General features: G+C 47.1%; 1 protein-coding gene and 1 long non-coding RNA gene across 3 annotated transcripts in view; both read right to left on the bottom strand.

Annotated features, from left to right (window-relative positions):
- Positions 1-2,538: 2,538 nt before the first annotated feature.
- On the bottom strand, positions 2,539-7,607 carry LOC119812949. Its single transcript, XR_005285135.1, has 3 exons — positions 7,347-7,607; positions 5,679-5,820; positions 2,539-2,641 (listed from the first exon to the last, which is right to left on the bottom strand). It is a non-coding gene; the product is annotated as an uncharacterized LOC119812949 (long non-coding RNA).
- Positions 7,608-13,449: 5,842 nt separating this feature from the next.
- The window catches only part of Ergic1 (endoplasmic reticulum-golgi intermediate compartment 1), a 104,276-nt gene continuing 95,988 nt past the window's right edge, over positions 13,450-21,737 (bottom strand). For both annotated transcript variants that reach the window (XM_038324961.2, XM_038324960.2), the window contains exon 10: positions 13,450-15,344. In XM_038324961.2, the coding sequence (XP_038180889.1) occupies positions 15,237-15,344 (108 nt within the window). In that variant the 3' untranslated portion in view covers positions 13,450-15,236. The remainder of the gene's footprint in view (positions 15,345-21,737) is intronic.

Genomic DNA, 21,737 nt, shown 5'->3' with positions numbered 1-21,737 from the left:
ATTTTTGTTGTGTTTTTTTGGGGGGGTGTTACTAATTGTGTGTCTCAGATGTGAACTTTGCAGATGACAATGTCACATTGCAATGTCATAAGTTTGGACATGCCTACAAGTTGCTTCTGGAGAACAGGCACTGTTCAGCTGCTTGTTGTTTCTAGGAGGTGTTCACTAAACTACTGTGCATGCTAGACACGGACTGGGCTTACTGAACCACTGTGCAGCTGAACTGAATAGGCCAGGCAGGGTGAGCGCACCAGAAAGGGGAGAAAGCAGCTTTTTCCTGGCTCCCTCATATACCTTAAAATCTGCTATGATGCACGTAGCATCCAGTTTATCCTAAGACCATTTTGAAGCAATTGTTTACATTGTTGTTCAAACGATCTCTAGGTCTCACACTAGAGCCCAGGATAGACTCGACCAGTGACCCCCCTTGCCGTGGCCTCTCCAGTGGTAGATTACAGGCTCTCTAGATGTTTCTCCTATCTGCTAAACAAGTCTCCCCTCAGCCCTCCCACCAGCCTGACAATCACCGTCCTACTTCCTGCCTCAGCGTGTTTGGCATAGTATCTTCAAGGCCTCTCTCTCTCTCTCTCTCTCTCTCTCTCTCTCTCTCTCTCTCTCTCTCTCTCTCTCTCTCTCTCTCTCTCTCTGTGTGTGTGTGTGTGTGTGTGTGTATGTGTGTGTGAGAGAGAGAGAGAGAGAGAGAGAGAGAGAGAGAGGAGAGAGAGAGAGAGAGAGCGGTTTAACTATATAGGCTAGGCTGTCTTAGAACTGGCTATGTAACACAGAGTGTTCTCCAACTTGTGTCTCTCCCGACTCCAGCTCCTGAATGCTGGGATTACAAACAGTTTTATTTTTAAGGCTAAAATTGCATTGAATGAACATTGTTAGAGCAGTCTGCTTGACTAGGCCGTGGTGGCTCATGCCTTTAATCCCAGTACTCTGGAGGCAGAGGCAGGTGGATCTCGTGAGTTCAAGGCCAGCCTGGTCTACAAAGTGAGTTCCAGGACAGCCAGTTTCAAAACAAAACAAAGATTTAGTGTATGTATATGTGTGCTTTGCCTATGTTTATGTCTGTGCAACACATGTGTGCCTGATGCCCACAGAAATCAGAAGAGGATATTGGATACCCTGGAACTAGGGTTATGGATGGCTGTGAGCTGCTATGGGGGTGCTGGTAACCAAACCTGGGTCCTCTGCAAGAGGAACAAATGCTCTCAACCACGGAACCATATCTTAGCCCCTTCCTTATGTGATGGGTATTTTAGCCATATTTTAGGTAACCAAACCTAATAAAATGGGGAGGGGGGATCAGGCTTACAAAACATGTCCAAAAGGCAACATAGGAGATAAGCCACAAAAGCACAAAACCAAAGTGCAAATGCCCCTTGTCTACTTTAGCCCCCAAAGGTGGGCCACACTGGGGCCTGAAGGGGGCACTAGTCTCCAGTCACTTCAAGATCACATATTTTGGGTTTCTTTTTTTGTTTGTTTGTTTTGGGACAGGGTTTCTCTGTGTGGCTTTGGCTGCCCTGGAACTCACGGCCAAGCTGGCCTCGAACTCACAGATATCCACCTGCCTCTGCCTCTAGAGTACCTGGGATTAAAGGCTTGGGCCACCACCACCAAGCTTGTTGTCTTTTTTAAAATAATTTTTAAAGACTTTTTAAAACGTATGTGTATGTATATGTACCAATGTGAGAGTTATGTATACCTCTGCAGTGGCCAGAGATCTTCATAACCAGTATGGGGGCAGGGTCCTCTGCAAGAGCCTTAACTTGAACGCTTAAGAGCCTTGAGTTCTTAACTGCTGAACTAATTCTCCACCACCCTTCTACTTTCTTTTTTTAACAATGAAGCCCAGGAGTCCTGCCTGTATCTTGCTCCTGCATCCCTTGGCAGGAACTGTAGATTGTGGCTCTCCCCCCTCACTCCTGTGTTTCTTAGCACATGCGGTGACATACAGCCAAAGACCATACATCACACTAATAAGTTAGCCCAAGTGTCTCCCAGGAAGCTTGTGGTGGTTTGAATAAGAATGGCTTTCATAGGCTTATATATTTGGATGCTTAGTTACCAGGGACTGGCATTATTTGGAAGGATTAGGAGATGTGGCCTTGTTGGAGTAGGTGTATCACTGGAGGTGGGCTTTGAGGTTTCAGAAGCCCAAGCTGGGCCCAGTGTCCCTCTCTCTTCCTGCTGCCTGTGGATCCGATCTAGAACTCCCAGCTACCTCTCCAGCACCATGCCTGTCTGCATCCTGCCAGGCTTCCCGCCATGATAATGATACTAAACTTCTGACACTGTAAGCAAGCCCCAATTAAATGCTTTCATTTATAAGAGTTACCATGGTCGCCCTGTGGTGGTGGTGGTGTATGCCTTTAATCCCAGCACTTGGAAGGCAGAGGCAGGCAGATCTCTGAGTTCAAGGCCAGCTTGGTCTATAGAGTGAGTTCCAGGACAGCTAGAGCTACAAAAATAAATAAATAAATAAATAAATAAATAGTTGCCATGGTGACTCTTCACAGCAGTACTCACTGAGACAAAGTCATGGTGCCTGTTGACCTTCTGATACCCAATCGGAGTCAACTGCAGATGCATGTCCATAGAGGATCTAAATCCCATTCTGGCTTCCATGTGTCACCTGGCCAGAAAACCATTTGGCCAGGTTAGGGTGGGGGATATATAACAGGCTGGGTTCCGTGTGTGTGTGTGTGTGTGTGTGTGTGTGTGTGTGTGTAAATCAGTGATGGAGGAGCAGAGCCTCGTGTTACTCCAGCCACCATGCCCTCAGCAGCCACAGCTGCAAACACTACTGCTTTCTAAGCTTGCAGGCTGTGTGATGGTTCACACCGGTTGTCAGCCTGCCTGATCTGGAATTAACTAAAAGACAGTTGGACACACCAGAGAGGGATTTTTCTGGATCAGATCATTTGAAGAGGGAAGACCCAGCATAAAAGAGGGTGTCAGTCCAGATATGAGCTCTAAGGCTTGTGGACTGAGCAGCTACTGGGGTCTTTGCTTCTCCAGTGAAGACAGCTGCTGATGGATGACCTAGGCCATACTGTGTAAGCAGTCTAATAAATGCCCCTTTTGTCTATATTTATTTTATAGGTGCTGTTCCTCTAGGGAACTCTTGCATATCTGTAAACTTAGTTTAGAATGACATCTAACTTTTATTGAACTTTTGGACTCCTAAAGCTGATCAAGAATGAAGACAAAATTCAATAGAAAATACCAACAGCATGAGGCTGGAGAGACGGCTCGGCAGTTAAGAGCACTGGCTGCTCTTCTAGAGGATTCAATTTGATTCTCAGCATGCACACAAGTGGCTCACGACCCTTTTGGGTTTTGTGATGCCCTCTTCTGTTCTTCTCAGGCACTACATGCACACAGTGCGCAGATATATATGCAAGCAAAACACTTATACTAACATAAAGATAAATCTCAAAATACCGAAAATAACAAAAACCACAAACACAGAACTTCCTAGTTAAGTTGTTCATTATCCTCACTTGACGTCACTCAGCAGGTTACACCTCTGACGTGGTGGGCGACCACGCTGTATGCTGGGTATATATGCTACAGACACAACCAAATTTGTGTGGATTTAAGAATTACCCAAGTTAGCCGGGCAGCAGTGGCACATGCCTTTAGACCCAGTACTTGGGAGGTGCATCTCAGTGAGTTCGAGACCAGCCTGGTCTACAAAGCAAGTTCCAGGACAGTCAGGACTGTTAACACAAAAAAACCCTGTCTCAGCCAAAGGGGAACAAAAAGGGAGAGGGGATCGGGAAAACAACAGTCAGGAAGCCTGAGGACCCTCTATCAGGCCCGGTGTGCAGGTGAACAGCATTGTGAACCCAGTGGTTCTGAGGGTGCCAGTTGGTATCCTGATGCCAACCAGACAACTCCCTGCCTCAGAAACCAGAGCCCCACCCTTCCCCCTCCACTGGCACAGAGCAAGGCCTAGTTATCACTGTTGCTGGGTTGCTCCACATATAAATGTCTGAGACCAACAGATAGGTGGATTTCGTTATAAAATGTGCAAATGCCACCTGATATTAGGAAATGGTTCCAATTTTTATTCATAAATTATCAAAACTACAAAAGGAGATTGACAGAGGGACAGGTCAGTAGAGAGCAGGTGGGCGATGAAGCAGACAATGAAACACATCAGACGCTCTGTCAAGTTTCAAACACGCCGCACAAGAGCAGGCCTCTGCAGTTGGCTCTGGCTGCGTGAGAGCTCATCTCACTCCTGTGTCCTCCTGAGCTCCCTACATTGGACTTTCTCTTTCCCAACTTGACCAGACGTGGCTTTGCATAGAAGATTTGTTTCCTGTCTATCTGGTTCCAGCCTGGTGATAAGTACCTCTTAGGAGACAGAGTTTTAAGCCAAAGAAGTTTATAAGCTCCACGACCCCAACGGTGGAGCCTCCCTTGGGTTCCTCCCGCCAGCCAACCTCAAGAACTCAGATTCCCTGAGGTTCTCATGAGACCATTTACACAGCTCAGTGATGTGTTGATTATGGATGGACATTTTTCTTATGTGTCTGACTGACAAGGTACACTGCTTAGGAAACATCTGGATTCTCACTAGCTACTGGAACCCTGCCTTACTGGGGTGGATGTCCATGCAGACAGTTGTGCCCTTAGCCTCCTCATGCTGTACCTGCTTGATGTGGCTGACATACTGATTTCTGTACACTTGGACTACCTTGCTGATCTGCTGACCTTTGTAGTGTCCTCAAACCTCCTAGGACAGCACAACACATGGAGGAAGCTGTCAGGAACACATGGGCTAAACATACAAACTTCTGAATGGAAATAGACGTGGCAGTCAGAGCTGGCTACTTTTGTGCTAGGTACCTGTCTTATGGTTGGCTGTGCAGAAATTCTTCACCTTTATTTATTTACTTTAGGAAGAAGGGGACTCTTCCTCAGCCAGGGATAGTCATTACAGAAGTAGTTTTGAGACTGAAAAAATACAGGACAAGCAAGATGGCTCATCAAGTAAAGACCACTACCACCAGACCTGAGGACCTAAGTTCAATCACTGGGAGCCACACAGTAGAAGAACTCCCCCAAGTTGTCCTCTGACCTCCATATGTGCCCTGTGGCATATATGTGTTCATATACATGGTACAAATAAACAACTGTTATTTATTTATTTATTTATTTATTTAATAGGAGAATATAATCACTTTTCAAGTGTCGAGGCAGAAGCCAGGGTTTTGCACATTAGGCCAAGTTCTACCACTGAGCCACATTCTAGCTTTCAACATCTAAACAGAAAATGTTGTTAAGGAAAATTCATAGCTGGGCGGTGGTGGCACATGCCTTTAATCCCAGCATTCAGGAGGCAGAGGCAGGAGGATCTTTGAGTACGAGGTCAGCTGGATCTACACAGAGAGATTTCCAGGACAGCCACGGCTACATGAAGAAAGCCTGTCTTGGGGGATGGGGTAGAAAATTTCCAAAGACTATCATGCAACGATTTGAAATCCCACAATTGTAAAACCGTATCATGGGCCTGGGGATGCAAGAGCACTTGCCTAGTATGTATAAGGCCCTGGGTTCAAACCCTAGCACCGCAAACACAAAATTAACCTGTGGCTGGGAGCAGAGTCAGTGGTGGAGAATATGCGTAGTATGCACATGCCTGGCACTGCACTTACCTAGTACAGGAGCACGTGCCTGGCACTGTGTACGTCTAGTACAGGAGCACGTGCCTGTGTTCTCAGGCCGGCATTCAGGAAGATCAGAGGTTCAAGGTCATCCTCAGCTCACTATTTAGCTTGAGTTTCAGTTTCTTCATATCTAAAAGAAAACACAATTCACACCTCATATACACTTTTTAAAACTCCTTTACCACACCTTTCATATTCATCTGCTTAATAAATGATTTTCCTAGTCAACAAGTATTGACTGAGTCCTGCTAGGAGTCTGGTTCTGTACTGAGACCTGGTGACAAACATGACACTCTCTGGCACATGGACCTTACATGGGATGGGCAATAAGCAGTTAACAAGTAAATATGCAAATGTAGTCACTGATCAGAAAAGGAGACACCAGAAGTGACTGATACAAATGGCTTGGATGACAACAGGGCAGTTTGTGTTGGCATTACAGGGAGATGACCCTACTCCGTGCGGGTCATTAAGGAAAATGTAAAGACTCATGACATCCTGCGAGACATGTCACCTAATGACATATAGAAGCTGAGAGGAAAATCAGATTTTAGAAGCAGAGAAGGTGTTAAGACAAAGACTGCTCTAGAGGCCTGAGCTTGCGTCTCAGTAGCAGAGCGCTAGCCTAGCAGGCTTGAGCCCCAGGTTTGCTCCCTATCACCACAATTAACAAACTCAACTAAACAGTGACATCCTGTCACAAATGAATTTCAAAAAGTGGGGAGCTGCTATCACAGAACATACATTTAAAGCTTGGAGAGACTACTAAACAAGGAGGAATGTTAGGCCAGACCCAGGCCTTGATGAACTCTAGGAGTTCGGTAGGGATCCGAGAGGGGAAAACGACCAGAAAAGGAGTCTGAGAAGCTGCAGGCAACTGCAAGCATGAACTACGGTGGTGGCACCTATAATAAATACAGCCACTGGATTTAGCCACAGAGGGATCTCAGCTCATAGTAGATTTTACAAGGCAGCAGGGACAGGGATGAGACTGGAGGGTGTTCACAAGTGACCGGGAAAACCGTGTAGGCACCTTTTCTTTTCTTTTTCATTTGAGAGAAGTCTTACTATGTAGTCCAGGCTTCCTCAGTCCTGTTCACAGCTAATGACCAGATCAATGACTGCCTGCTAAGTGCATAGTCCTCTTCCAGCCACCAACCCAACCTCTGCCTATTTCACCCCCCACCCCCACAGCCCTGTCGTAGCCTATGCTCCTGGGAACACATGGTCTTTGATAGTTCTGCACCCGATTTGCTGCTACCAACTCATTTCTGTCGCATCTAGTATGGCTGCAGGGCCAATTCTCTCAGATCCATCCCTGTCTACCAATTCTGCTAAACTCAAGTGATACTCCAGCATTTTGTCCTTCAAAGACCGGCTCAATGGGCCATCGTGAGCTATATACTTGGCAAACTAAAGGCCGGTGGGCTAAATTGAGAAAGCAGATGTTTGTAGTTTTGATATATTATTTTATCACTATTACCGGGAAACTGAATGCTTTGAAGCAGCACAGGCATGGTAGTGGCTCTGGTCTAGCAAGCCCGCTGTCGCCTTGCTGAGGTCTTGGGGTATGTGACTACTCCGGGATTTCACGCTAAGGGGGTTACTGAACCATATATCCCTGGGTAACTACAACCCGAGGACTTCTGGATGTACCTGGACCTCGTCGTCCTTGCGGATGGGAACGGAGCGGACGTTGTACTTCCGCCGCAGTTCTTTGGACAGCCGGGAAGACATGGTCTTTCCGAGCATGTGAGAGGGGACACTGAAATGGTTTTTGAGACTTTGCTGAGGTCCGAGGTCACCACGGGGTGGACCTTCCCTGTGATCGCCTATAAAAAGCACCGCAGGAGGTAGGGAAGAGCCAGGTCTCCAGCCAAAAAGGAGTCCTGTGAAAACCACCACCACTCGCGCACCAGTTCCGGCTCCGGTGCAGAGCGCGCAGGGTCGGATATGACGTTTCCCCGTGGCGCAATCGCAGAAGAGATGCGAGTCTCCGCTTTCTGCCGCAGGAAAGCGGGACAGCGCCCCCGACGGCTACAGTCGAGTCTCGGCGCTGGTCTCTTCCCGTAGTGGAGTGGGCGGGGAGGCCCGCTGGAACCCCTTAGTCTTAGGGCTTGAGAGGAGGTACTGCTTTGTAAGGCCTGCAATAGAAGCCCGTGGGTGCTTTTCAGGCTTCAGTTTCCGGTTTGATATTGGGGACCCAATCCAGGCTTTTGGGACATTTTCTAACCTGGTCTGGTGTCTCATTCCTGTCACTGCAGTCCTGGAGTGGAGGAACCCAGGGGATCGAAAGTTCAAAGCTGACTAGACTATGTAATACCCTCTCTCAAAAGCCAAACAAATAGCTAGGACCTATTCTGTCGGGTAGTTAGGCGACTCGGAGGCTGCTGAGGATGGACTTTCCCTTCAGATCAGCTCGGCCTCCCACCTCTTGTTTTCTTTATAACACACCAACTTTAAGAAAGGGAAGCACCACAAATTGTCCCTCCTTAAGGTTTAAAATACCAGAGGAAAGAGAGGAGGCTTGTAACCCGCTAAAATGCCGACCTTGCTTGTCGTGACACCTGGGGCATTATCCCCTGAAGACAGACAGACAGACAGACACACAGACACACACACACACACACACACACACACACACCACAAGCTGTTTTCAGACCTCCACTGTCCAGCCTGCGTGCATTCTCGGTCCCTTTCTTGGACTCTCCTAGCGACTCCTGGGAGCAGCCTGCCTTGTTGGTTTCTCTAAAATTCCCATGAGATGGTTCACAAAACTTAATTCTGAGTCCAGTTTTTAAAAATTATTTTTGTCAGTAAGACTAAAACCCATTCCCTATTTCCTAAAAGCACTTCGGTCACTGAGCTGTATGCAGTCCCATTTCCTTGCTGCTGTCCGTTTATCTTCTCACCATTCCCAAACACTTCACCCCCCACCGCCATTGCCTCAACAGAGTGGTCTGGAGAAGGCACGTGGGCGGGTACTGCTCAGTTGTTCCCAGCCTCCTGGTTACAGAACCTCCATCCTTGGACATTCAAGTCCATCCCATCACAATGCTTGCATATCACTATAACCCATGCATGTTCTGCATACTTAACGATGTTTAGATATAACATCTAGTACAATGTAGAGGCTATATGAATTCCTATACTGTATTGCTTAGGGAATGAAAAGAAAATCTGCACATGTTCAATATAGAGAAACAATTAGTTTTTTATCTAAATATTTTCCACCTGTCTCTGGGTTCAATGTGTGTGAAATCTGTCCATGTGGCAGACTGATTGTACATTGTCCAAATTCCTCGAACACCATGACATACCATTCAAAAGTCATATGACTGGTTTCTTCAGGATTACTAAGCTCAAAATGCAAAAATTTGGGCCCTACTACAATTCTATAAAGACACATGGTGGGGGCTGGAGAGATGGCTCAGCTGTAAAGAGCACTGGCTGCTCTTCTAGAGGTCCTGAGTTCAATTCCAAGCAATTCAATTTGAGCCACATGGTGGCTCACAACGATCTATAATAGGATCCGATGCTCTCTTCTGGCATGCAGGTGTCCACATAGAGCACTTATACATAAAAAATATAAATAAATTTTAAAAATTTAAAAAGTCGCATGGTGGGCCAGGCAGTGGTGCTGAACACCTTTAATTCCAATACTCAGGAGACAGAATCAAGCAGAAGCCAAATACGAGGTCAGACAGATCTACAAAGGGAGTTCCAGGACAGCCAGGGCTACACAGAGAAACCCTGCCTCAAAAACCAAAACCAAAACAAAACAAAAGAAATACACAAAAATCACCACATGGTGGAAGGCCAGAGATATATCTGGATTAATTTAAATTAAAATAAAATTTAATTTATTGGTGCTGGGGGCTGAATCCAGTAACTCAATGCATTAAACACACACTCTACCACTGACTTACATTTTCCTGTTCCTCAAATCTAAACTTTTAAAAAGCATTCTTTCAATGTTTGGTTTTTTTTTTTATATATATACACACCCCTCTGGTTGTTTGTTTAGCCCTTGGATCATAAAGTCATACCTGGTTCCAACTGTGTCCTTCTTGCTGGATCTGGGAACTGCCTGCTTTATAGTCTTGATTTCCTGATCTGTAGAATGGGAATGCTCTTAGTAGGTTGTCGTGAGAATTAAATGAGTTTCCTAAAGTGTTCAGAACAGTCCCTGGTACAAACCAGGTATCAGTCTTCCTGATACCTGGAAGAAGAACAGGTGTGTGGGGCTCACGCAGGGTAATCCAAAAGACAGACTTTGCTTTTGTTGCAGTCTTCACATTAGACGTTTTATGCTGGGACTAGCGCTCTAATACTGAGGTATATATCCTCAGTGCTCAGAGCCCTATAATTAATCTCAGTGATGGAAATGGTTAGCTTTCTGTGTGAATGGAAACGTGTGTTGCACCACACTGGCGAGAGTGTGAAGTGTGCTCTCTTTAGTTTTGTTTTGGTTTTTTTTTTTTTTTAACTGCTTGACAGAGCTTTGGGAAAAATGCAGCTCACCATCCTGAGAGTCCGCGGCTGCCCCCGCCCACCTTCGAGTCCCAGACCGGGTCCCACCCCGGCCTAAGGAAGGAGCTTTGCTTTGCGGGTAGGAAGATTGCTGGTAGCGCGGTCGCCACCTGCAGGTTTTTCCGATTAAGACACGCTGCACATCCTCTGGGCGTGAAGTCTTGGTCCTGGCGATGCCATATGCTGTGAAGAAGGCACCTGCCTTGTGAAGGCTCCTCCCTGAGCATTGTAGCGGCGAGGATGGAGGAAAAAGGCTTCCAACTCCCGCTGTTTTCATGTTAAAAGCCCGAAGTGCTTATTCTGTGGGAAGTATTATTCATTCAGCATCTCTAGCCCTCCCATTCATCCATTCACGGTCCATCTGCTGAACACCTACTTTGTCCCAGATGCTGGCTATGAGGCTGTAATGTTCACTTAACAGATGGGGGTACTAAGATGCAGAAAGAATGTCGTGCCCAATGTCGAAACACCACCTTCAGCTGGTCCTTCCTGTGCGCATTCCTAGCTTATTAGAGTTGGTAATAGGGAAGTCCAACGCTGGTATTACTGGAGCTCCGACTAGTACAGTTCTGTTTTGGACTTTATTTTATTGGATTATTGGACATTTTTGGAGGAAGCCTATATTTGAGCAATGTATGCTACCGCAGTTAAAGCCATAGAGACCACAGTGACTTCACTGCCATCCACTGTCAGTGTGTCTAGGTTGCAAAGGTTTGGGGAAAGGGTCATCAGTGAACTCAAATGAGTACGTGATTAAAGGTGTGTGCCACCATGCCCAGTGTCTGCCAGTCACTTTCATTGGAAACACAGGGGCAGGTGCCAGCATGGCTGTGCCCAGGAAGGGTCTTCATAGGAGTCATTGTGGAAGTTAGTTCACTCATTCACTGGCGGGCTCTCCTGCTGCTCAGTCAAGTCAGTCCCTACACACTTCCTCAAGTGTTCACCCACTCATTGATCTATTGGGCCCCTACACGAAACCATGTGCAGAGTGTGAGGGGAGATGTGGAAAGCATTTTAACTCCCCTACTCTCCGTCCCTCACAGGTTCATCTAAAGCAGCGATTCTCAACCTGTGAGTCGTGGCCCCTTTGGCATTTCTCTCTCAAAAGCATTTATGATTCATAGCAGTATCAAAATTGCAGTTAAGAAGTAGCAATGAAAATAGTTTCATGGTTGGAGGTCACCACAATATGAGGAACGGTATTACAGGGTTGCAGCTTTAGGAAAGTCGAGAACCATTTTTGTTTTGTTTTTGTTTGTTTCATTTTTTTTCCCAGATAGGGTTTCTCTGTGGCTTTGGAGCCTGTCCTGGAACTAGCTCTTGTAGACCAGGCTGGCCTCGAACTCAGAGATCCACCTGTCTCTGCCTCCTGAGTGCTGGGATTAAAGGCGTGCACCACCACAGCCCAAGAGAACCACTGGGGGGGGAGAGACAAAAAAAGTACACACACACACACACACACACACACACACACAAAGGTTCTCTTGTTCTGACCCTCCTCCCCCCACTTCCAGTTTTTCCTTTTGACGTGGCTCTGATGATCTTGGGGCTGAGGCAGAACCCTGTGTTTTTTCAGAACCCTGCACTCAAGCAGCACTCAAGCAGGTCTGAGTTAGAATTCCAACTGTACCCCCTGCTAGCTGTGTGACCAGGATGCAATTATGCCTGCCTCTTCCTGGCATGCTGAGAATGCCCAAACCTCCCAATGATGGGTTAGAATAAAATGCATGACCTCATCAGCCAAGAACTGGCAGGAAACAGCTGTGGGGAGGAAAAGGGTCTTCAGAGAATGTTCTTTTACATATGTCCCCTCCCACATTTGTCCACTCCCATATCTGTCCTCAGATAGTGAACCTTCTAGAAGCACACACCTGGTTTCTTTGACTGTTGTTTTGGTGCTGGGGGAGTAAGCCTGGGGCCTCTAATACTGAGCTCCACCTCCAGTTCCAACAGCAGTTTTAAAATTATGTAAATTTCATTTATTATTGTGTACGTGTGGGGGGTGTACTGTGGAGGGGTCATGTGCCATGGCATGCATATGGAGGCCAGAGGACACCCTTTGTGAAGACCACTCTCTCCTTCCACCTTTACATAGTTTCTGGGATTGAACTCAGGTCACCAGGTACTCACTGAGCCACCTTGCTGGCTCTTAAAATATTTTCTTAAATTACATTTACTTGTGTGTGTGTCTACATTCACACATGATGTTCCGTGACATATGTGGGAGCTAATTCTCCTTCCATCCTGTTGGTCACTGGGTTTCGCTCCTTTACCCGCTGGGCTATCTTCCTACCCCTAAAGGTTTTTCTTAAAAAGCGATTCGAAACTCTAATGGCCTGTCATTGCTTCTAGCAAAAACAAAACAAACAAAACAAAAAATAAAATAAAACCTAACTGCCCCTTCTTATCTTGTGCCTCATTGCTGCTACATTTCGCTTTCTCCCAGGCTTCCTGTGATGTGGCATCCATTTCTCAAGCACTTGAATTTTTCCCCCTTGAGATGCGCCTCCACCACCGCCTCCTAGGCACCTTTGCGCCCACCCAGGGACGCGAGCCTATGATTCAGCTCTCTATGGGTGTGCTCTACATCCCGCATCCACACTTGGTTGGAGATCATCAAAAAGGAGAAACCATAAAAATAGCAACTTATTGTTCAATGTTGCACATCAACTTCACACACATCTGTCAATCTATTAACCCTGTAATCAGGAGTCCATGGAGAGAGAGACAGTCCACTCAATTCTCTGCTTTCCAGACACATGGCACCCCCAGGTGGATCTCCCAAAATTCTGGTAACGCCAGTCAGTGCTTAAGGAAAAACAGAAAATGACTCATTTTTAATAGACACATTAGCAAAACTAGGGTCCTTATGGGGGAGTGGACAGACGATCTGCATGACCTGTGGCCTTCAGTGACATCAGAATCCCCTCTTCCCAGGATGATCCCTGATCCAGCATTTCCTTCTTCTTTTTATTTTTGCCTTTCGAGACAGTGTTTTTCTGTGTAGCCCTGGCTATCCTGGAACTCGCTCTGTAGACCAGGCTGGCCTCGAACTCACAGAGATCCACCTGCCTCTGTCTCCCAAGTGCTGGGATTAAAAGTGTGAACCACCACTGCCTATCTCTCTTTAGCATTTTCAACCTCGGTCCTGTAGAATTAGATTTCACTCCCAGTCCCACCCTGGCCTCTAGGCCACTCAGTCACAACCAAACCAGAGTCACAGCAATTATTTCTGAAAAGCAGCTTTTTAATAATCTATTTGAACCCAGTGAGTGGGAAAGAATCGAAACGTACATCCTTTGAGAATACCTTTACAAGAATAACAAGCCAGAGGCGCCTCTTCCACGGGAAACCGACATCCCTGTGCCCTCACAAATGTGGGATTTCAACTCATATGCATGCCACGTATTTCCCACCCTGTCCACCCACCCTACCCCACCCTTCACAGGTGACAGATTTACACACCAAAGGGTACTGTTTTCTGTAACTGGGGAACAGAATGTTTAAAAAAAGAAAAGAAATCCATCCAAGTGGCCAGATACCAGAAATAAATCAGGGCCGGTTACATACACAACATTCAACTTACACAAAAACAGAAGTTTTGCTAATTGGAATTCAGAGGCAAAAATCACAAAGAGCAGAGAATCCAGCTACCCATAAGAGATTACTTAAGAAAAACAAAACAAAAAATAAAAAAAAAACTTCCTACTGGAGACTCCCCTTCATTACAAAAGTATGCAAGCAGTCTCATAAAAATGAAGCCCAGGCATGCGGCTCTCTCTCTGGACACGAGAGCATAGCTAAAATTCTCAGCATGGAATTCATGCCTGGACCACTGCCCCTCCCTTTAGGACAAAAAGGGAAGGATGGGGGGGAGGGAGGGCGGAAGCAGGGAAGGAATCCACCTCAGGGGTGACATTAGAGCCCCCCTGGGGTTGGGAATGAGTTGATGTGTGCTCAGCTAATTGGGGATCTCAATGGCAAGTGGGTCCCAAATGCTGGACACCCTCGGGAGCCTACAAGGTAGAGGTGCAAAGAGAAGAAGCTGGTCTGCTTCGTTCCCCCAGCTAAGGCCTTGGGACCAAAGGTGGATGTCATGACGAGCTCGGGGTGGTTTTCTGGGAAGGGGGCTTCTGGATTAAACAGAAGTGCACAGACTGTGCATTATGTGTTCCTCTAAGGATAACCCTCCCAGTCACATGGCCCTAACCCTTGGCACTGCAGAATGTAACAGTGGATGTCGAGGGAACTTCTCAGTGGGAACCAGCCCCTTCACCAAGAAATGCTATTGCCACATAGCACAGCGGCTGAGGCACATTGGTGGGGGATTCAGAAGAGCAAAGAGAGGAAGGGGCACCTGTAAGCTGCCTCAGAACTGGTGGGCAAATCTGAGTCTCCACCATTCTGCCAAACAACTGGGCATCCGCTTCCTAGAACGAGGCAGGGATGGAGCACGGGAGAAGACCTGGGCTCTAGGTTGGGCAAGAAGCACTGGGGCAGAAGCAAGTTACAGCTACAGTGCCGTATCTCAAGGCTTGCCTGCCAAGTACCATTCCATGTTGAAAGTGCCAGGCAGCTAGTTGTACCTTTGGGCAGCCTGGTCTCAAGGCTGAGAGCTCAGGTTGGCTGCTGGGGGACAAATCGAGTTGTGTATCCAAATGGTGGGGGCTTAAAGATTGTCAAAGCCTGGCTGGGAGCTGCTCTGTGGGGACTCAGGGCTATTCCCTACCAGAGAAAAGACCACAGCCTTCCCACGAGGGGTCACCAGCATCCTTGGGTACCTTCCCATGCCTCACTCTGATCTTGGGGCTCTGTAGGGAAAGGAACACCACGACTCCAGGCAGTGTTAATTTATCTAAAATATGGGGAAAGAGGTAGCTGTGGAACCTTGTGCCACCCAGTACCACCCCCCTCCTCCCACACACACTGTGCCAAAGAAGGCAGAAGGAGATAGGGCTTTGGAAACAGGCTAGCGGGGTCCCCTGGTCCTCAGTCACTGGGCTGGGCAGGATGTCAGTGAATTTTGCCTAGCTGGATCTTCTTCCATGCTTCTGAGGCTGTGAAGATGCAGGAGTCCAGAATGCCAGCGACAGTGAAGGTCCCACCAATGATGGCACAGATCTGTGAGAGGGGAGAAAAGGGAGTGTGTCAGAGATCAGTGCCGAAGAGGCATCAGACTGCCCTGCCCATGCACCACAAGAGGGTGAGCTCACTCATGAAGAGACAGTGCCCTTGATGCCCATTTTGTTTGCCATATTGTCACCAGCGGTGTTCAGGGCTCAAAGAAAACACTATCACCCGTGCCAGCTCCTGTAGTTCCCAGATGAACTCTCTGAATGAGAAAGGGGTTTATTAACCCATTTCACAGATGAGGAAAGTGAGCTTTGGCTGGGTCACCTCCAAAAGCTCACCAAATAAGCAGCTGTGATTTGAACTCAGGTCTGTCTGGACCGTAGTGTTAACCTACTCCAGGTTTCTCAACTACTTAGACTCCTATTTTCAGGTAAATGATGGAGGATTAGAATGTTGATAATTCTGACCCAAGGTCATATAATATGCAGGTCACCTGGGACTGCAGCCTGGGTTTCACAGATCCACACTGTCTGCCTGTGACTGAATAGGTCCAACGGCGGGTAAGCTTAGGACTGGAAACACTCCTACTTTCTTGGAGCTGGCATTCCTCCTGCAGACAGGAAGTGAGCAAACAGACTCCAAACAGCAAGATCACAGCTGCAGAAAGGACCACCAAAGAAGCTTCTATGGCATTCCTGACATTTGAGTCCAGACAGTTCTTCATCATAGCAGGTTGTCCCGAGCACTGACGGGTGCCCTCAGAGGTCTGGAATCATTTGGCTGATGACACAGTAAATGGCTGAACTGGGGTCCAAAATGTTAGAGCTTGTGCTATTTATTTATTTACTTATTTTTGTTTTGAGACAGGGAACTCATGTAGCCCAGGCCAACTTTGAACTCATATAGCCAAGGATGACCTTGAACTTCTGATTCTCCTGTCTCTGCCTCCCAAGTGCTGGGATTAGAGGCATGTGCCACACCACCACAGGACTGAGTCTTGGCTCTTAACTTGACAGCTTCCTGCTTCTTCAACAAGAAATGCCCCCAGTTAAATGGACAGCGTACAACCTTGGATTTGAGTTGTGGTGCAAAAGTTCTTGTGCCCACAGAATACCAGGGAACCAGAGATGTGAAATGCACAGAGCCCTCTTCTCAATGGAGGAGGCAAATCACCTGCTTTCCTCTCACAAGGCTGCGAGTGGATATTGGTAATGACCTGGTAATCTTTTTGCTATCAGTGGCTGCAGACCTCACCCAAACCCCCAGAATGCTTTTTCCCAGACTCTCCATCCCTAGGCTGTTGCACCCGGAATGGAAATAATTGTTGCCTGAAAATCTTTCTCCCAACTGCATTGTTTTAAATATGGTGACAATAAACCAACCGCCTGGCATCATACTCCCCGAAGTCAGTCTGCACTGGGTTTTCACTCTCATCTCTTTGTGAGTTCGCTTCCCTGCATGACGCCTGCAGGGTCCCCCTCAGATTTGGATGGATTTAGGGTTGGCCAGTGTCACTGGGGTGCAAAGGCATGTCCACAACCACCTTTTCTCACCTCTTCTCAGGTGACTTTGATCTGCTACAGGTGTGATGGCTACTCTTGGTTGTCAATTTGACTGCATCTGGAATTAATTTAAAGGCCAACCAGCTGGGTATACCTCTGAGGGATTTTGTTTTCTTAACTAAATCATTTAGAGTGAGAAGACTCAATTTTGATCTGGACCTTTTTTGAGGTGGGAAGATCACCTTTAACCTAGGCCACACCTTCTCCTGGAAGTCTAAACAAAGGACAAGGAAGAAGGAAATGCTCTCTGCCTGCTTGCTCTCACTCTTGCTGGCAAGTCCACTCGTTCACTGGCATTGACATCTGTTTCTCTAGGATTCTGGCATCTACCGAAGACCAGCTAAGACATCCAGCTCTGTGGACTGAACAACTGCTGGACCCTTGGACTTTCTGAAGTGGCAGCCATGGTTGGCCCAGCTCAGTGATTCTCAACCTTCCTAATGCTGCAACCCTTTCTTTGTGTTGTGGTGACTGCCAACCATAAAATTATTTATTTATTTATTTATTTATTTATTTATTTATTTATTTATTTATTTATTTATTTTGGTTTTTCGAGACAGGGTTTCTCTGCCCTGGAACTAGCTCTTGTAGACCAGGCTGGCCTCGAACTCACAGAGATCTGCCTGCCTCTGCCTCCCGAGTGCTGGGATTAAAGGCGTGCGCCACCACTGCCTGGCCATAAAATTATTTTGTTGCTACTTCATATCTGTAGTTTTGCTACTGTTATAAATAGTAATGTAAATATATGATATCCAGGATATCTTCTGATATGTAATCCCCAAAGGGGTTGTGACTCACAGGTTGAGAATCACTGCCCTAGCTGCTGGACCATAGACCGTAGGCCATTCTAATAGATAAATTAGATATAGATGTCATATTTGTTATAAATATATATATATTCATTTTATTAGTTTTGTTCCTCTAGAGAACCCTAATAGGCTAATGTAAGTGGGCTTAACCATGGTACTGGGTAGGTCAACTGCATTAAATCTGTATTTTTAAAGATCATGAAAAGGTCAGAGGACAACCTTGGGCGTCGGTTCTCTTGTTTGACACAGAATCTGGGCCCAAGAGCTTCCAGTGGTTCTCCTGGCTCTGCTTCCCATTTCAGTACAGGAGCACTAAGATCACAGATGTGTGAACTGAGCCCAGCTTTGCATGGGTTCCGGGATTCGAACTCAAGGCCTCTCATTTGCAAGACAATCACTTTATCTCGTTGGTCATATCTGAAGCCCAGAAATACACACACACACATACACACACACACACACACACACATTGGAGACAGGGTCTCTCTACATAGTCCTGAATGTCCTAGAACTATGTGGACCAGACTGGCCTCAAACTCACAGAAATTCCCCTGTTTCTGTTTCCCAAGTGTTGAGATTAAAGGCATGAGCCACCATGCCCAGTCCCCTAAGTATATTTTTGATTTTACTATTTTCAACTTATGATGGGACTATGGAAGTCAACCCCAACATACATGGAGGAGCATCTGTACTAACAAGCTGTCAAAACTTGCAACTTAACCTAACTTATGCTTTACATATACACACACATATACATATATATTAAATTTATTTAGTTATATATATATATATATTTTTTTTTTTTTGAGACATGGTTTTTCTGCATAGCCCTGGCTGTCCTGAAACTCAGTATGTAGACTAAGCTGGCTTCAGAATCACAGAGATCTGCCTGCTTCTGCCACCCAAGTTCTGGGATTAAAGGTACATACACTTTTTTTTTTTTTAAATGTCGATTCCTATTCTTACACGTATTGCACAGCTCTGGATTCCTATCTGTGAACAGACGTCTACCGACATGCAACTGCCACAGGACTCTGGGTGGCAGTGGTGCACTCAGGGATCATTTGGTGCTGAGGGGTAGGAAGCCAGGAGACAGTGGCGGTGAGAAGAGGGCATGCCACACTGGCGTTTCTCTTTCATGTGGTGCTTTCCTGCGATGAGCTAAGCAGAGGCGTGCAAGGTCTAAGACAGAGCAGGTCTGTGTGGATGCTTCTAAGTAGAGCAGCTGGCATTCCAGCAATAACAGCCCGAGAAACCCGAGCAGCCCCCCCAGGGAGCGGAGAGGATGGGGCCCCAGCTCTGAGGATTATGATGAAGAGTTCTAAACAGGCCAGGCCTCGCCCCACCAGTCAGCGCATGACGCAGGGGCACTTTTCAGGGAAGATGACGGCAGGGGACCTGGTTTATTTCGGTAGAGTGGATCAGATGACGGCAGATTTTATACCACAAAATGCTTTTAGAGCTTGGAGCGGAGGGTAGGAAAATGTGACTTAAGCGCAATGGAGCAGAAAGAGAAAAAATAGCCCCTCCGTCTGCCTTCGTCCGCACATGCCGTGGAGCCTGAACTCCTATGACTCACACACACCTGGCACCCGGCTGAGGTCTCTTTGCATTGGGCTGGCCCTGGGGTAGAGGGAGCCGACAACATGCACGGAGGCCCACGAGAAGCAGCCGCCTCTGGGGAAACTGAGGGAGCACGCAAGCTAAGCAACAGGCCCGATCACAGTGTCAGTCACCGTCAGCCTGAAGGCTAAGGGGGCTGCAGTGAGCTTCCATGGGGATCTATTGACGTCACTCAGCCCACATGTACATTATGTCTACTGAAGAAGGGAATTCTGATACATTTTGGGGGCTTCCTCAGGGCTGAGGAGATTCTAATGGTCCACCCTTGCTTTCACTTCAGTGGTCCCTCATCCTCAGGAGATACATCCTAAGATCCCAGAGGTACCTGTAACCAGATAGTATCAAACTTAATACCTAATGTACACTTAAAAAAAAAAAAACCAAACCAAACAGTACCTACTAATTTTTTAGCTTACAAATTAGGCACAATGAAAGACTAATGATGATAAAAATAAAAATGCCACATTTAGTAATATTATTTAAAATCTATGAACCACTTGTTTCTGAAAAAATGCCTTTCAGTATTTCCACACTGTGGCTGACTAGGAAAAGCCACAGGACACCGTAGTAGCCCCACCCACCGCCATCCTCGGTACCCACTCGAATGAGGTGGACTAGGGGTAGGAGGCGCGAAGCACGGAGGTCCTGGAGTTGACATACAAAGGGACATGGCAGCCACCAGCACCAGGGTGATACCATACTGGGACTCACCGGGGAAATTATGGTCATCCCTTGTCCTGAAAAGGTCAGGGTTCTTACCTGGGAAATGAAGCCACCAGCTGTGGGAGGGTGTGATGGCCCTTAAAGGTGAGTTCCTTAATGGTGAGGGTGGCAGGAGCATAGGTTTCACCACTGATACGTCTTGAGAAATATGGGGATCAATAAATGGACCAGCTGTGAGATGCAGCTAGAGGTGATGCAGGAGGGATGTTAAGAATGGCCTGGACAGAGGGCGTGGCACTGGACACTCGGCGCCACCCTGACCTGCAGGGCGGGGCCCAAGGTCAATGGAGAGGAATAAATGTGTAGACAAAGCAGACGGCACCACAGACACTGAGCTCCCAGCCTGTTGCTGGCCATCTCTCTGGGGGTGCAAAGGTGCGGAGGGGGGCATGTGCTTCCTCACTGCACGTGACCAGGGCAGGCAGGGGGTGAGGACTGGGGAATCTATGGGGGCCTTCCCTGCTCGGAGAGCAGAGAGAACCCATCCCTCTGGGGCTTGAGCAGTGGCTGCCATATGTCTTTCCGGGTCTCGGTTTCTCCATCTATAAAATCAGAAAAGCAGCCCCACCTTACTGACAGCCATTCTGGAGAGACCCTGGAGTTCAGTGAGTGTTCAGTAAACCACACCTAACCTCATCTCTCAGTACCCAACTTTGTTGCTAAATGTGTAATCTCTATACTTGAGAGACTCATTTTAATCAGAAAAAAATAAGTAAAATACTACCAATTAGTTATTATATTTATTATTTATTTTGGTTTTTTGAGACAGGGTTTCTCTATAGCTTTGGAGCCTGTCCTGGAACTAGCTCTTGTAGCCCAGGCTGGCCTTGAACTCACAGAGATCCAGCTGCCTCTGCCTCCCAAATGCTGAGATTAAAGGCATGTACCATCACTGCTTGGCTAATTATTATTATTATTTGGTTTTTTGAGACAGGGTTTCTCTGTGTAGCTTTGGAGCCAGTCTTGGAACTCGGTCTGTAGACCAGACTGGCCTCAAACTCACAGAGATCCGGCTGCCTCCCAAGTGCTGGGATTAAAGGCATGCGCCACCACTGCCCAGTTATTTATTTATTTTTATTTTATGTGCATTGTGTTTCTGTCTGCATGTATGTCTATATGAAGGTATCAGATCCCCTGGGACTGGAGTTACAGACAGTTGCGAGCTGCAATATGGGTGCTAGGAATGAACCCTGGTCCTCTGGAAGAGCAGCAAGTGCTCTTAATCACTGAGCCATCTCTCCAGCACCCCAATTATTTCTTAGAGGTTTTCTGTCTCAATTCCTTCTCTTCCTGGTGCTTTCATGAAGACAAGTCAATCATGGAAGAACAGGACGGCAAGATTCCCTAAAGACTTGGCAACTGCCCAAGACCCATGGCCATGGGGCTTGGTAGTCAGCGTGAGCCTTACCAGAGGGGGCTGCTGCCCAGGAGGGCATAGCTTAGGGGTGTGTCTGGGAGTATTCATGAGGAAGAGTCTCCCTCTGGGCCAGGCTCCTTAGATCAGATCCCTTTCACTTCCCTAGTCAGGGAGCCCCTGATGTCTGGTCTTCGTCAACCCTATCATTTGCTCTCTTGTCTTCATGGCCAAGGGAGAGAAGGCAGAAGTCATTGGTACAGAGCAGGCGCTCAAAACACATTTGCTAAATAAGTAGACAGCAAGGGGATGCCAAGAATGAACAAGGAGTAGCTGAATGGGGTTGAGAGTGAGCAAAGGAACGACAGGC

The sequence above is a fragment of the Arvicola amphibius genome, chromosome 4, assembly GCF_903992535.2.
Source record: "Arvicola amphibius chromosome 4, mArvAmp1.2, whole genome shotgun sequence".
NCBI classification, from domain to species: Eukaryota; Metazoa; Chordata; class Mammalia; order Rodentia; family Cricetidae; genus Arvicola; species Arvicola amphibius.
The sequence above is the reverse complement of the archived record's forward strand: the minus strand, read 5'-3'. Positions and strand labels throughout refer to the sequence as shown.